The 17,255-nt window shown below is 40.5% G+C and overlaps 1 protein-coding gene across 2 annotated transcripts in view; it reads right to left on the reverse strand.

Annotated features, from left to right (window-relative positions):
- TNNI3K (TNNI3 interacting kinase) overlaps window positions 1–17,255 on the reverse strand; it is a 3,214,557-nt gene that overhangs the window by 1,127,912 nt on the left and 2,069,390 nt on the right. For both annotated transcript variants that reach the window (XM_069641910.1, XM_069641909.1), the window contains one exon: window positions 15,324–15,456. In XM_069641910.1, coding sequence (XP_069498011.1) covers window positions 15,324–15,456 — 133 coding nt within the window. The remainder of the gene's footprint in view (window positions 1–15,323; window positions 15,457–17,255) is intronic.

Below are 17,255 nucleotides of genomic sequence, written 5' to 3' on the forward strand. Positions count from 1 at the left end.
CAACCACACTACCCATGTGTGACCAAGCCACAACAAGACTAAATAGTTTAGAAAAATCAATCTCAAACACAGCAGGCTTGGAAAAGATATTAAAATTATCCTTAAATTGCATAGTAGTGCTGAAACATAACCTTGACGTGGACCAAGGACTAGTTAATGGAGCACTGGGTACAGTTGTTGGCTTTCAAACATACCCACGTGACAACAAAATTTAGTTTGTCAATATTCTCTTTGACAAACTTTCAGAAGTAAAAAGAATCGGACGCTCAACAGCTCGATTCCTTCTCTTCAAAGACATGTATGTACGCAGAGAACAATTTTCTCTAACTCTTGCCTACGCAGTCACCATTCATAAATCACAAGGTCTTACCCTAGACAAAGCAATGATAGACATTGGTAACACAGTCTTTAAAGAAGGCATGAGCTACGTAGCACTATCACGCTTACGTACACTTGACGGTCTATTTCTAATAAACTTTTATGCAAGTAAAATAAATGCTGATATTCCTTGCATTTTAGAATACAATGGACTTCGTTCACTATACACTCCCCATCTAAACACATATTCTGTTCCAAAAAAAGTAAAACATTATAAAAGAAAAATAAATCAAACAGAAAAGCAACAGGATGTCACTGCAAATACCCCAAAGAGAGTAAAATAATTTAATACTTCATCAAGTGCCACAAGCAAAAAAGAATCAATTAGGGAAAGTAAACCAGGTACTTCTTCAAAGAAGGAAGACAAACTCCAAAAAAAGCAGTCAGATACAGAACTACCTGGTCCATTTAAACTCTCAAATATAGTTGGTGTAAGTTGCTATGCAAATGTAGCAATGAATATTCTATTTCAATTACCACCAATTGTTGAGAACATTTACTTACACAATACAGACCCATTGTGTTTGCAAATGTTAGTACTTCACAGAAATGCAGCAAACAATCCTGACAATGTATAGTGTTTATGGAATAAGACAACAATTGGACTACTGTGCTGGAATGGTGAAATTCACTATAAATAAACAGGAAGATCCACAAGAATTTCTAATGTACTTACTATTAGTACTGGAAAACAAAAACATACCTATAAATGGTAAATGAATCTTCCAGATTTCATACATGTGGAAACATACATGCACTCTCTGCAACAATGTGACACAAGAACAAATCCCCAATGAGCGCTTTGTGTATATATCAATACCTAATTGTGAATCCGCTCCATTTCAGCAACTTGTAAAAAATGCAAACCACGGTAGATTATGTTCGACCTGCAATTCAGATAATCGCTCCACGTTAGTAATACAAACAGATAGTAAGTACGTAATACTAATGCTTCTACATTACAATGCAGATGGTACCAAAAAGAACTGCAAGCAGACTAGATTCACACAATGTCAAATATCACTTGGTAGGAAAACCTTCACAGCAATAGGTATAATCTACCATGCAGGAGCCACAACCAACTCAGGACACTACACTGCATATATAAAAAAGAAATGTGGATGGTTTGAATGTAATTATAGTACCGTTACTCTAAAGCAGAGATTACCAGCAAATCTTACAAACGCTTATGTAATGTTCTTAAAACCAAAGTTTGACAACTAAACTGTACTTAAACCTTAAGTACACTTGTAGTAAAAAAATATAAACTGTCACAATATTCCAAAAGCTATCTAACTGCCCAAAGATGCTACAACAACTAATCAGATAAATTAATACCACTCAAATAGAGCAAATAGACAGTTAGAATACGCCAATTGGTATCTAACTGTCCCAAAATGTAGAAATATCCAAATAGATAAAGCAATACCACGAAATTATATAAAAAAATAAACAGTTAGAATACGCCTACTGGTATCTAACTGCTCCAAAATTTTACAATATCCAAACAAATACCTAATATCTTACTGCTCCCAAAAACTGGAACAATCCAATGTATAAAGCATTAGCCAGAAACAACAAGTAAACACTGAAAACAAACAAACAAATAAACTGTAGCATAACAGAAAAAGGTTTTTTGTAATCCAACATGGATTTTTTTTCTCCCACAGACCCAATGATGTTAGCAACAAACACAGAAACTGAGCAAATTGCACAGTACTCTGGTTTGTCATCTACTAAATATGAGGGTAAAAAAAAGAAACAATTGTGATTGTACAATGTAATAAGTCTTTATAAAATACTAATACTAACATGCTATTTTCTTTTATCACAGAAATGAACAAGAAAAACATGGACTCCCGTTACTAGACCAAATAGTAAGTATAACATGATAAATACAACCATCGCAGCATATCACACCCATACTGGCTTATAACATTGTTCCTTATAAATTTGTTTTTGACCCAAAGTTATAAGCCACTATGAGTGTGATATGCTGCGGTGCTTGTAGCCAGGGCATAGACTCTTGGGTGCATGGCATATGAGTGTGATATGCTGCTGTGTTTGTGGCCAGGGCAAATAGTCTTGGGTGCATGGCCAAATGGCCATGCACCCAACATTCTATACCCTGGTCACAACCACTGCAGCATATCACACCCATAGATTCAAGCATTTCAACCATTTTAATGTCCGCGGACTTACAGAACCTCCTAGAACACATTCAACTGGCCAGAGGACGATACGGACAGCGTCATCAGGACACCCCATTTTCTTTATGTACGAACATTTCAGGACACTGCAAGTGTTCTTAGAACACTTTCAGCTTGACAACGAACAATACAGACAACGTTTTCAGGACATCCCCTGCGAACATTCCAGGACCCCACGCGTCTTCTTAGAACACTTTCAACTTGACACCGAATCCATTCTGTTTATTTACGAACATTTCAGAACAGCCGTGTTGTCCGCAGACAAATCGAACACAACAAAAGCATCTATCAAATAAAAAAAATACAACATTGCACCTATCTCATACTCCCCCGCCCTCCCCAAACACTCTTACACACCAACACACTCCACTAAATACAATTTTTAAACCAAGTTTCACCTTGCTGTCCGTGGTCATCCGTGAATGCAAGATTTCGGACGCCACCAAAAATCTGACGTGCTCCACGCCCCACGCCGTCCAATCAGTGAACACGTCAGATGTCCGCGGACATCGCGCAAGCTGCTCGGCCAATTAGGGCACTGTCAGCGGAGCGAACTGGGAAGTTCGTCCGCGAAGCGAATGGAGATATCACTAATTGTTTTGCCTTACATTTTGGTCATTTTAAAAAAAACTACTGGACGGATTTACACCAAATTTGCAAAAGCACGCTTTTGGGACCAAGCCCCCGCTCATGCCGCAAATTTGGTGTAAATCCATCCAGCGGTTTGGGCTGTAGGCCTGCGCAAAGTTTTTTTTCCCATTATGTCTATGTTTTGGGACCCACCTATAACTTTGCCCCCCCCTGGACCAAACCTCTCCAAACTTTGCAAAATTCAGAGTGGGCCATATACTTTTTTTGCAAAGTTTGGTGAGGATTCGTCCAGAGGGAGCGAAGTTATAAGCCACCCTAAAAATGCTCTTCCTATGAAAACACCAACTTAACCATAACTACATGGATGCTACTGCGTCCATGTAATACTTTAATTAAACACACTCATTTTTAAATAAACTATAAAAATATATATATAAAGATACAGAATGAAATAGGGGTGAAAAGGCACAATGAATTTAGAAGGATATGTTCTGAGTGAGAAAACAGATACCAGTCTCTAGGGCCCAAGGATGCACCCCGGGGCAGGAATATGTCAATAGTAATGTCTTGCTAATCTTAGGTAATCTGACAGTGTTGAACCAAGCCACCAACTGTACTGTGGTGCAGGTCAAACAGGTTGGGGTGTGGCAAGTCCTGCTGGGTCAAGCAGAGAACTGTCCTTTAGTCAGTTCTAGCTGGAGCTCAGTGTGGCTCAAGTGTAGAATTTGGGTCATGCGGCTCAGATAAAACAGCAGGGTCGGTTTGTGAGTTGAGTCAGTTTAGTACATTTGTAACCACTGGTTTGGGTCGGTGAGCAATGTGATGCTCCAATAGAGGTCCTTCGGTTTGATGCAGTGATCTTGGTCATCCGATGCAGGGTTCAAAGAGGCAGCGGTTAGAGGTTGTCCGCAGTGGTGACCAGGTTATTCGAGCTGAACACGGATGTGCTCTGCTTGCCATGAGTCAGCGGTGACCCGGTTTGGTTGATGCAAGCCAGTGGCCGTTCGAAGTTTCCAAAAGAAGCATGGGGAGTCCCTATGCTTTGAGTGACTGCTGTGAGGCTGACTTGAGGCTGTTTAAGCTGAGAAATGGCACGCGGACCGTTTCTCAACAAAACAAGATGACTGCCATGTACCAGGGAAAAGGGAACTACATGTGGTCCCTTCTCTCTTTCCATGGCGGCCATTACCACAATGAGGAAGACAAGTTTTTATGTTGCAAGTGAGGGACAAGATAGATCCTGGTAAGTGGAACAGGGGTGGGGGTGGGTGAGGGATGTGGAAATTGGGACTGGAAGTAGGGCAGAAGGGGTACATGGGAGCAGTTATCTTCTGTCCCGCCAGGGAAGACAGCATGTTTTTGCTTCTGAGGAAGCTGGGAACGTGTGTTTACCATGAGGTAAAGCTCTGGTTCCCAGCTTCATAATTGGCTGAGATGTCCCCTGAACCTAAAACTGCTAATAATAAAAATCAAACAAGCTAGAGCTTGTGCACCTTTGACAGATGGCAATCCTTCACACTAATCATCTGTAATCAGAAGATTACATTACCAAAACTGGAACAGGTTATCACATGTGAGCTGTAATATGACAATACATGCTGACAAAGGCAGGAAAGGAGTGTGAAAGGACATCCTCAGATCAGAGTAACTTCTATTGTTTTAACACCTAATTATAGGATAGTTCTCTTTGAACAATGCTCTATAAGAAAATAATGTTCTATGGTAGTGTTAAGTGATTAGTTGATAAGAAGACATGTCATTTATTGCTCTGCAGAACTTTAGTGCAGGGAGCAGGTACTTATGTGCATGGTGCCACATATTTTACAAATGCAAAATGCATATTTTTAAAGTGATTATTAGCATGTTGGAGGGGTGATTCCCACAGTACAGTTTTATATGTATGTTACACATCATAACTGGACTATATATTTTACAAGACGGAGAAAGGGAAAAATGAAACCACGTATGAGATGTCTGATGGTGACCATTATTAGGGATACAATGCCCCCAACTGTATGTAAAAAGATATTGCAATTCATCTGAAAAGGGCATAAAGAAAATGAACTTCAGATTGTCATGCCTCTACATGGTAACAGAACTTCTTGATCACCTACAATATGACAATATCACAATAGACTTTTGATGTACAGCTGCAGCTATTTTAACCTATATCCATATCCATAAATATCTATATATCTATATCTATATTTTCAGTGAACAAACTTTAGCTAAGAGTGAGGCCTTTGGAAAGGTCCAATCTCCCTGAAGTGGTCCAAACAAATGCTTCCTTATGCCCTAGGTGGGCCACATTGAATCCAAAATGGAGTGGGAGAACCCATCATAAATAGGAAAAAGTAAAACCCCAGAAAATCAGCACCCGCATTTCAAGCAAGTTCACCATAACTTTGCGCCCCCTCTTGCACAGCGTATTCCCATAATGTTGACATCACAGATGACATCCCTAATGCATCATGCATGACATCACTGATGATATCAATAATTATATCATGTATGACACTACTGATTAAATAGAATAGAACATTTTTGTTAACCTCTTTTGTTAGACATTTTATTTCATTCCACCTAATAATAACAACATGACACGGAACAATACAGTCATACACAATTATGTGATTATGTGTGAAGCAGTAATTGGTAGTACTTCTCAACTTATAAAATCTAAAATAAAAATGTTTAACATTACACAAATGGTTTGAATTTCATGTATTAGTAGGAAATTGTAATACTTTGTTGCATGCAGAGAAAATAATGGATTCAGCTAAATCTATTTCAGGTATTTCAAACTTTCAATGATTTAATAAATATACGTAGTAGTACAAAAAATAAGAATAGATTGAAATTAGTCAATGTTAACATTTAAATTTACAATTTCTTCATAAAACATAATCACATACAAAAGCCAAGTAAGTACCATGTGCATTGTGATAGTATAAATCAAAGAATTCAAAGTTTGGTGATATAAACAAAAAGAATCAGTGGCTTATACCTACATAATTACATTTATAGAAAAGAAATTAAGATTTGAAAGTACATATTTTTAATTATAGACAAGGCAATTGTATTCCTGATATTTTTAGTCATTTCTTTTTAGGAATTTGTATTAAATATAACAGATTCCTTCCAAAATACATACATGCTTATATGCTATTCTTCTTTGTAATAATGTCTGTATGTATATAGAATTGTATACCGTGCATTCAAGTTAAAGAAATCAGGGTAAAATGCAATTCACTGTGCATGAATAGTACATATTTGGTATCTTAAAAAGCATTGTTGTCCTATTTCAAAATGTAATTAATCAAACCAGTGATACCAGTGGTGTCATGTACAATGTCATTAGTGATATCAGTGATGTAATGTATGAAATAATTAGTGATGTCATCAGTGATGTCATCTGTAATGTCATAATTGTGGTCATACGTTGTGCAACAGGGGCCACAATGTTAATGTGGACTTGTTTGAAATGCGAGTGCTGAATTTCAAGGGTTTCATTGCGTTATATCTGATCACCCTAACTCTCTCTTAACTAAGGTTTTTTCACTGAATTTCAAAGGTTTTGTTGCTATGTTTTTTCGTGTTAAATCTGATCACTTTAACTCTCTCTTAACCAAAGTTGTTTCACTGAATTTCAAGGGTTTTGTTATACAACAGTTTCTTTGGAGTCCACTAGCCATATCCTTTGGACATGGCCACGGTACATGTTGCACCAATAGGTTTCTTTGGGCCCATGCTTCAATACATTTCTTTGGGGACCACCAGTCATGGCCTTTGGCCATGGCCACTTTACATGTTGCACCAATAGGTTTCTTTGGGGCCCACTGTACAAATGTCACCAATAGGATTCTTTGGGGGCCATGCATCAATAAGTCTCTTTGGGGCCCATTAGCCATGGTCTTCGTCCGTGCCCACTGTACATGTTTCAACAACAGGTTTCCTTGGGGCGCACAAGCTTTCAGTGGTGTAATTCATTCTGATGTTATCTAAAAAATCATGTGTCTTTGCTTGTAGGCCTCGGGCACTTACAAAATCCTCATCCTCTGCATAACTGTTATCTGAGGATTACAGATTAACTACATTGGTGTCTGGAGGGAATGCTATATTTTTGGAAGTTCAGTACAATAAGTCAAATTTTCAGGCAAAAGTATAAATATGGTCACTCTTACAATCAGTAGTGTCTCTTTGAAATGCCCTTATTTTGTCAAATTCCATCCTGATAGCTATGAACTTTAAATAAAGAATGTACCCTAAAATGCCTGCTTCCTGTCTCGGTCACTGTCCAGTTTTAGATCCCCATTTAAAGAAGAAATAGCTCTCACAAGTTTCTCAGTGTACATTTTAGCGTATTTAACCAGCAGTTTTAATGACTATGAGTCATAACTCGGAAAGGTCAATATATGGAGGTAACTTAGAATCATGTATATTTTTTTATTTGTATTGATTCATTATGAACCTTTAAAAAACATGTAAGTCGTAAAACATGTAGAACATATAAAACATATAAATATATAAACATTTCTTTGTCTCAAGTTACATAGAATCCTCACCACTCACCTCATCCCATATCACACTTAAAACCTTGTCACTACATTTTCAACAAAGGATCTACAACCTGTTATTAGACAACTAAACATCTCTACTACATGTTAAAAACTGTTTATAAAACCTCTGAAACATCAATGATTAGTATGTCAATTATTTTTATTTCATTTCATTTGGCTTTTCCATTCGACTTAATTAACAGAACAATAGAGTACAACAGGCCATCTCCTCAACTATGGCTGCTCGCAATGTTCAGGTACTTTAATATATCACCCCATATCTTATATAGTGCAATACGGACAGAATTTAAACAGAAGTTCAAAAATGCATCACTTCTTATGGCATCATAACTGGCCACAAATCGACCCAGGGTAGTCATATAAACTGTTCCCATCGTAGGACATAATGTCAGGACATGTCTTGGTGATTAGATGTTCGACTGCAGCTTGCAGACACAGCATATTCTTTGTTCAAGAGGGACGTTAGTATAGTTACCTTGTAATGCATGCACTGGAAGTTGATTTACTCGTAGTTTCATCATGAATTTACGGACAGTCGGACATGGACATTTCAGAAGGTACTGTTGTGCTTTAAGGTAATGATGGCTAATATTTGATATATATTTAAAATCGTGTAGTCTCTGGAGATGCAAATATGTATTTATCCAGTCACACTGTTCATGTATACATTTAAAAATAGCCTTCAATACTGCAAAATTTGTACCGCGTGCGTAATCAGGAATCCAGTTCATGTCCATAAAGCATTCATCATTCAACTTTACAAAATAATTGAATAGTTTCAAATCATAATGTTTGCTCATATAGTGTGGCAATGGGTGTTGGGGTAAACTGCAACATTTAATATATAGGCAACCTCTGCGTATTGGAAACTGACTCTTAAGGGAACCCCATCCTAATTTGAGGCAGAGATAGGCCATTCGGGTGGTTGGAGAAAGGTGCAACAGCTTCCTCCAGAAGATTCTTTCGTCTACATTAAGCCATGTGATTTGCAGATTTGCCAATTAAACAAGTCAGCTGTCTGCCCTTCCTTTTCTTACTCTCCACAATGGATTTATACTCCCCATCCACCATCAGCTCAACTCCTAGGTAGGGACATCTATCTACATACTTAACTCTATGGGAGTAAATCTGAAAGTTTACTCTAGCGAGCTTGCTTCCCTATTCTAACATGATTTTGGTCTTGTTCATGTTGATCACCAGATCATTCTGTTCTGCAAAATCTGTTTTTGGCTGCCCTTATTGTGCAATGTAACAGAGCAAGATCGTCAGCATAGAGCAGGCTCACAATGTTTGTGGAGCAAAGCTGAGGTGAGAATCCATCAGCAGCCATCAACTTTGCTGGAGATTAGCTAGATATGGATTATACAGAGTTGTCTACTCGAACCCGAACAATGTTATCAGAGTATAGATTTATAATGATAGTAGCCATTCTGAACAGCCCCATGATCACAACTTTGTCGAATGCAGCACTAAAGTCCACCAAAATTATGTACAGAGCAGGATTTCCCTTTTGTGCAGCTTTGTGGATCAATGCGTCCAATAGCCTGATGTTATGTGTAGTCGCAGAACCAAGATGAAAACCGGTTTCAGTGTAATGTAAGTACAAAGGTGATAAACAGTTTACCTGTGACATCCAACAAGGAGAGCAGTCTGTAATCTGCAGGGCATAATCTGTCGCCTTTTTTATATATGGGCACGAGAATGGCCATCTGCCATGTAGTGGGAACTATTTTTTCAGAACATACTTTACCAAATAAGACCTATACCGCTTTTGCCCATGCCTCGGGATCAGACTTAAGGACAGCGTTATACAACCCATTTGATCCGGACGCTCGTGAGCTTTTCAAATGTACAATTGCCATGTGGATTTCACTGACAGTAGGGGCTAATATCCAACTCCCCCCATAATCATTTTCGAAATGGGCTCTTCAATAGACACAACATTTAACAGAATGTATTCTTTCCACCTATACTCCGGGATTGGATTCACCATTGTACATCAGGAGTCTCCCCTGGCTCTAGCCAGCATTTGCCAAATGGATCTAGTATTCCCACAACAAAGTAAAGAGAACATTAACTGCCACTGCCCAGTAAGGACAGAATGCCTTCTCCTTAACCAACTCATGTACTCTTTTTTTATACATGCAATTTTTACTTCATAAAGCCTATTACAAGCTAGTTCTATTCGTGCTCTCCTAATATGGCGCTGCATTAAGCGCTTAACATCGCGTACTTCGGTGCCAAAGGCATTTTTATGTTTACCATCACTAATGGCAACTTGATGGTGGTCTACTTTCCCTGTTCGATGGGCTAGTGTTTCCAACAGACCGATAATGTGTTCAACGTTCCATCCTTCCCAAAAATCTACTTCATCCAAGATGAGAGCATTAAAATATTGTGGCTTAGGTGTCCAGCATATCCTGTTACACCCATGGATAACTTCAAGATCAACATGAGTTATCAGATTTTAATGTTTGGTGCACATATTCAAAATGAGTATCAGGATGTTATGGTCACTAAAATCATTACCATGAGTTTCCAACTGTAAAACTCTCTCTGAGCAGTAATTGGTTATAAATAAGTAATCTAGTGGGGAGGAACAGGCCCCAGCAGACCATGTACACTGGCCAGGACAATATCCGGAGGTACGCCTCTGGGTAGCAATCCACATCTTACCTTTCTGATTCCCTCTAGGTTTTCCCATAATGCTCTTTGGCTTATCATGTGTGTAATTAGGGCCATTGTCATGGTCTCTACATGCGGCATTAAGGTTACTGCCTATCAATACAAATTTATGGTTGTGTGTAATCATCCCGGTAGAATAGATTACATCAATTGTCTATAGAATCTCATCTGGAATATCAATTTCTGGAGAAACATGTACATTAATAAGCAATATTGGGACCAAACTACCCTCAACATTCACCAATATTTCAATTACAAGAATGTTATCTGTACTAACAATTGTATTCAAATTGACCATTGGAACATTGTGTTTCACTCCAATAATCAAACCTCCAAAGGGATGGCCACTAACGCCCTTAATTGTATGTTGTTGAACTAATGTATAGCCCTCAATATGAATCTTTGAACAGAGACAGTTTTACCGCATAAAAAGAACATCAAACTCAGAAAATAGGAGAAGCGATCCTTGTATTCCAACTGCTGAACTTTAAAGTTGGTGAACTAAAAGCTTCCAAAACCAATCCCAACTAGTAGCATCATCAAGGACATCCTTGCTGATGGTATCTACCATCCTACCCGCTACCTCTACCTTAGGAGATGGAGTCGCCACCAACGGGGCCTTAACTACTGGAGGTATAGGGACATGGGAGGGCCAATCAATAACATATCCTGAATTCTGAATGGGTGTCTGATGATTACGAATAAGAGAAGTCACTTCAGCAGATGAGCAGTGCACATGAAAATAATTACCACCATTAACCTTCACAGGTTCAACAAAACTCCACTCAGTGGAGGACAGTACACACAATGTGGGTATTCTACTACACACATTAAGGAGATTAGACCATCAGAACATTTCTTAGGTCCCCTGCTTAGAGTGAAGGTTTTCAATTCCGTCACTATGTGGGTTGGAGGGCAGGTTGAGGACCCACCGATGGCTGAGACAATACAGGTTTAACTTGACACGTGTCCTCAGAGGTGGTCTAGCCGGTGGTTCATCAATCAACAGCTAACTAGTCAGGGTGCCAGGAGCACTCTGGCCCTTTGGTCGTTTCTTCTTGGAATTCAATGCATTTTTTACCAGTGACGTTTGCTCGGGTAATATAGAAGAAGAATTTAGCGGGCAGCAGGTTGCATTTAGATGGGAGTAGCTAACTTTCTATTCGCAGCTTGTTTGCACATTCTAGCACGTTTTTCCAAGCACCTTTCTTTACGAGTTCTGTACATAGACAACTCTGCCGCATCATTCTTATATGTGTCCAAGAACAAAGTGGTAGACCTTAAATCACAATCAACACGTTCAGAGGCAGGGTCAATGGGAGCTACCAGATCATCTTGGGCTAAACTTTTAGGGCTAAGCAATTCATGTTGTGTTCTCAAGTTTAGCTCTTCAACAACTGCTCCATTTGTTTTCACTTCTTCAAGTATATTGCCACACAACTTTAGCAAAATCGTGACCGCAAATTGTAAGTGACCTTCAGACATATCCACGTTATTACTTGAGGCAGAATCATGACCAGTGTGGGACCTAGTAGAGAGGCTTTGTACAGCATCGGTAGTTTCCCAGATATTAGATGACATCGAAAATCGTGGTTGGGTGGCCTGTGTAACCTGAAGAATATCTTGCGGGCCATCAGATGCAATGGCAGCCTGGGTCACAGGGGCTATCTAAAATGTCATCTAGGGCAATGTTATTTCCATGAAATAACCTGTACATTGGGAGCAGACACAGCACACCTGGCTGCAGTGCCTGACAACATACAACACATTGCTAGCAGTGAATTATTATCTATGTCCCCGTAATCTATGTTAGATACTTCAAATGGTGGTGAATGCACTGCGACGAATTCTTGAGACTGTGCTTGCTGGCTGATAGAAAGCTGTCATTGTTCTCTTTTCAGTCACATTGTTTTGAGCTTTGCGACAGCTCGCTACATCAGAGCGAGTAGAGCAACACGATTTCCAGATTTGTTCTGACCCCCTCTTTTCGGGGGTAGTTTTTCACATAGGTTTCCATTCCAGGATTTCTGAGACCTGGTTTTCATGATAGCTTTACTCGGCATGGTTCAAGAGTAGATAGATTTTACAAGAGGTCACAAATAAAGTACTGTATCAACGTGCAATCGAGAACACGTGATAAACCTCCCCAATCACTGCCAAAACTCAGGGGAAACTCTGCTTCGTCACTTTTCAACTGTGCCATCAGTCAGGTTTTTAGCAGGCAGTAAACACAGTGGAGAAGGGCTATGTACTACTAACCGTAGAACAGATTCCCGTCCCACCGAGTATCAAACAGCTGGAAATACAGTAGAAAGGGCTATGAGCTATATTGTAGCACTCACACGCCCAAATCTACCAAGTGTCAACGGAAGAAGCAGACCGAAGTAAAGAATTCTAGAGGCAGCAATCTATTAAGGACAAATGAATTGTCTCGTGCAGGCAGTAGACTGAAAGAAAGTATTTGGGTCAATGGGCAACTGCGCAGAAGCATTACAATCACTTTCACAATCAGATGTAAGGCAGAACTCGCTCACTGATATTCTCTGTGCTCAGTACTCCAAGCCCCAAACACAAAACACCCTGGGCCTCATTACAAGAGTGGCGGAATGGGTTAATGGGTGCCGCAAAAGGATGCGGACCCGTTAACACCATTCCGCCACATTACGAGGTCCCCTCGCGGGACCCGCTCTGCACGTCTGGTTTCACCAGAAGTGCAGAGCGGGACCCGCGAGGGGAAGAGGGAGCTAACAACGGACCGGCCGTAATCGGCCCGTTGTTAGCTCCCTACCGCATTCCCATTCAGCCCTATAGGGGCTGAATGGGAATGGGGAAGGTCCGGCCCTGGTTCCTGGAGGGAGGAATTACCGGGCCCTCCGAACTCAGAATGGCCCGGTAATTCCCCATTCTGGGAACCCGGACCCGATTTTGGTGGCAGCCATGCCTCCAATAGCGACATGGCTACCGCCAAAATCATAATGAGGCCCACTGTCTGCACACTGCACCGCGCTCCGCGGCAGGTGCAGAGTATTTATTGAAGGTCTGTCTCTCAGGATATGGAAAGCAAAAACAGACTATTGTTTTTCCACATGTGTCCAGGGAAAGGTTTTAGAGACTTGCTGCCACCTCGCCACAAATCACACTGTTTGCACACCGCACTGGAATCATTCTGGAGTTAACATACGTCTCCAAAGTGGTACACTCCCATGATTTAGCTAATTTTCATCTTTTCTAATTGTTTTCTAAAATGGTGGGAGAAGGGGGATTTTGTGTTACGGTTTTGTTGTTAGCCCCATTGAATTGCAGTGATTGAACCATTAGCTTTGCTAGTGTCAGCCAATTTTCTATTGATAACACTTCTGTCACTGAGGCAAACTGAAAAAGGTATCATTGAATTGTTGAAGCAAGGCACATATATGTAAGAAAGCACCCCAATAGCCACTTAGCATAGCCAGTACGCATGACATTGGTTTCAAAGTTGACAGACAAGGCAATATTTGGAGTTGTTCAATGGCTTGAAAGCAGCAGAGCAAGGGTATAATGGAATATAGGATAATATATGAATGTGTGTGTGTGTATGTGTGGTAAATCTCTAACGTATGACCTCACGCTAGGAATGTGTGTTTTCTTTCAGACATATGCACATCGTAGAGGTGTTATTAGTTTTACGTATGCTACATTAAATTAAGTGAATGATCACATCCTTCAAATTACTGCAAACCTCTTTTTGTTGTATAAAGTTGCAAAATAAAATATTCCTTGAAATATCGGATCTCACTGGATGTAATGGAATTAGTCCAGCTGCCAGCTCTGCCTAAACCTCATTTCACGTATCATCTCCCAAAGGCACAGCCCGGAAAATGGCACTCGGAAACGCTCCTCAAAAACAAAATAGCTACACAGTTGGCAGACGCGCAGATGTTTTCAGGGTGAAACCCAGCGCTTCCGAACGTAAGAAAGCGCAGCATTTTGCATTAAGATGTTTGGGACACAATTCTGCTTTATCAAAACTCTGCCAAGGATGAGCGCAATACCTCTAAGTCCTATCACTTTTACACCGCCCACATTTAGATTGTGCACATGCATATTGTGCTGAATGGTTGCCCTCTGATTTTTAATATTTAAAAGTTTGGTTTGATTCTGACCCATCTAGCATAACATACACTGTGCTAATAAGGTGTGTAAGGGCGTGATTGTTCCTTCTCTTGCAAAGCTCACACATTCGACACACATTTGAAGGTACTATGAGCCACGCTTTGTCAATCATGCCCTGTGCGTTTATATGAGAGGAATAATTGCAAGCTACGGATTTCTGTAAATGATCAAGTGAAAAAAAGCAATTGCTATGAAGATTTGCATGACAGCAACACAATGGCTCAAGGTTGTGTTTGCATGGTTGGAAAGGAGTGTAGTTCTATTCCAATCAGAGCCACAGTTATCCTCCCTTCCTGTCAGTTCAAGGCACCCAAGTCTAGTTAGAAGATCCCTGACCCAAGGATGTTGATCAGGCTAAACCATTAATGCCCAACCCTGAGATGCAGCAGAGGTTAAATGAGAAACATGTCTCCAGTAGGTAATTCGTGCATTACAGTGTTGACTTCTCTGTGCATGTTGACGTTCTTCGTGAAATATGCGACAGATAGACTCATCAACTCTTGGCGCTGTGGGAACCCAAATTCACTTGCAAGGAATCTGGCATATTTCATAGTTCCATTGTCATAAGAAGAGCAGCATTGCTGCCTTGTTTATGCTTCAATAAAACCAAATCGTACAGTACAGTAAAATGTTCTAGCCAACCTTTCATCAGTCTGGAATTGCCTAATCACTAACACAATATTAACATTCATAATTCATGCCTTCAGGTCGTAATACTTAATGTTACCTGGTTTTAGGTGGGCGAAGGGGACTTCACCTGTTAGAAGTTCCCAGAGACACAAGGCATAGCTGAAGACATCTGCTTTTATGGTGTATCGTGTGCACTGGCTGAACACCTCCGGGGCCATCCAGCGAAGGTTCTGCACAATCAGAAGGAGAAAGAAGGGAGTCAGGCCAATGTTTGACATCTTCACCAAATACATTTCACACTATGCCCTAATATTTCGAACAAGTCACAGATCTAAAGTAATTTCAAGTGGTAAATGACATGATTGCCCTTCCTGCCAGCCACTACCCGTATTATCACTTCCGTCTTGCCTTAGGCAATGACATCCAGGACTTGATCCATCAACTAAATCAAGAAAATAGGGACGTTTCTTGATGCACTTGATATTCAGAGCATTTTTCCTACTATTCCAATGTGTCCACTTCGGAAATACCCCTCCTCAGATCTCACTATCACTGCCAAGTATGGGGCCTTCGCCAGGTTACCTTTAGTTTCCAAGCTCCTTTAGATATCGTTTTTGCTATGTAAGTGTTTTGTACTTAAATTGAAATGGGGTTTTAATATGTGTATGTGCTGTATTTACTATGTAATGGATTCTGTATTTAACAGCTGTCACGAAAGGCCTAACAGCCGAAAGGGTTAATAAAACCCAATCAATCAATCCTGGAAACCACTTTTATATTCCAGATCCAATCTTCCTTAAAATGATTCTTGATGTCTTTCAATGCAGATTTCATTTGAGTCGTGTAATGGTGTCCACTCTTCGTTTTGTTGGAATTCTTATTCTCTCAGTAGCTTTCAATATGGTTGGGCAAAGGACCCTGGTGTGAATAGACTGCCCTCTCATCTGCAGCCAAAAGCTTGACATTGGTTCTCCTTCTATGGAGAGCGATACCAGGAAGTAGCCCTGAATCTTTTTCATCCCACCCCCTAAGCCAGTCCCTTTAGGAGTTTCCCAGGCATCTCCTAGATGACCACAGTTATTCAACCTCTATGTGAGGCTTATTTTTTCTATTTGATTTTGCTCATTAGCCTACACCAATCACACACATTTCATCATCAAGCTTAAAGATACCCCATATCAGATAATGTGCTCGGAGGGCATTCAGACCTTGATGAAACAAACCTTGCTCCAACTGAATGGGGGAAAACGGAGACCTAACTTCTCAGTCAGGCCATATAATAGTAGCCTAATCTCTCAGTCACTGCAATACATTTTTGTTTTTATTCTCTAACTAAACCACTCCTGTTCACACTCTTGGATTGCTTATGGAAACTGTACTTCCCTTGGCCCCTCAGATAAATAACCTCAAAAAGGTGTTACTTCAAATCAAAACTCTCAAGCACACCCTTGCCTATCTCCTTTTTAAAAAGAGTGCTGTCATGGGGGAAGGCTTTGTGAACTCCCGCCTCGAAGATTATAACTCATTATATGAAGCACTTCCCCGCTCTATGATTGCTAACCTTCAGTCCATGCAGAACTGTGGAGACAGGCTAGTCACTGGACTGAAGAAAACAGACCATGGGCCTCATTACGCGTATGGAGGTAGCCATGATGCTATTAGCGCCATGGTTGCCTCCATACCGGGCTCCAATACGGGGTTCCTTCAATGGGGAATTTCCGGGTCATTTCAACATTGGAGGACCCGGTAATTCCTCCTTGAAGGAACCATTCCCCATTCCCATTTGAGCCCCCACAGGGCTCAATGGGAATGGGTAGGGAAGTAATAACGGGCACATTACAAATGACCCGTTATTAGCTCCCTCTTCCCGTCGCGGGACCCAGAAAGGACATCTGGTTTTACCAGACGTCTGTTCCGGGTCCAGCAAAGGGAACCTCGTAATAGGCGCTCCCGTAATGATGGGTGCCGGTCCCGTACCAGCACCCTTCCCTTCATTTCGGGAGCGCCAGGGTCGTAATGGGGCCCCATG

The sequence above is a fragment of the Ambystoma mexicanum genome, chromosome 1q, assembly GCF_040938575.1.
Source record: "Ambystoma mexicanum isolate Mex_15411 chromosome 1q, UKY_AmexF1_1, whole genome shotgun sequence".
In the NCBI taxonomy this organism is placed as follows: Eukaryota; Metazoa; Chordata; class Amphibia; order Caudata; family Ambystomatidae; genus Ambystoma; species Ambystoma mexicanum.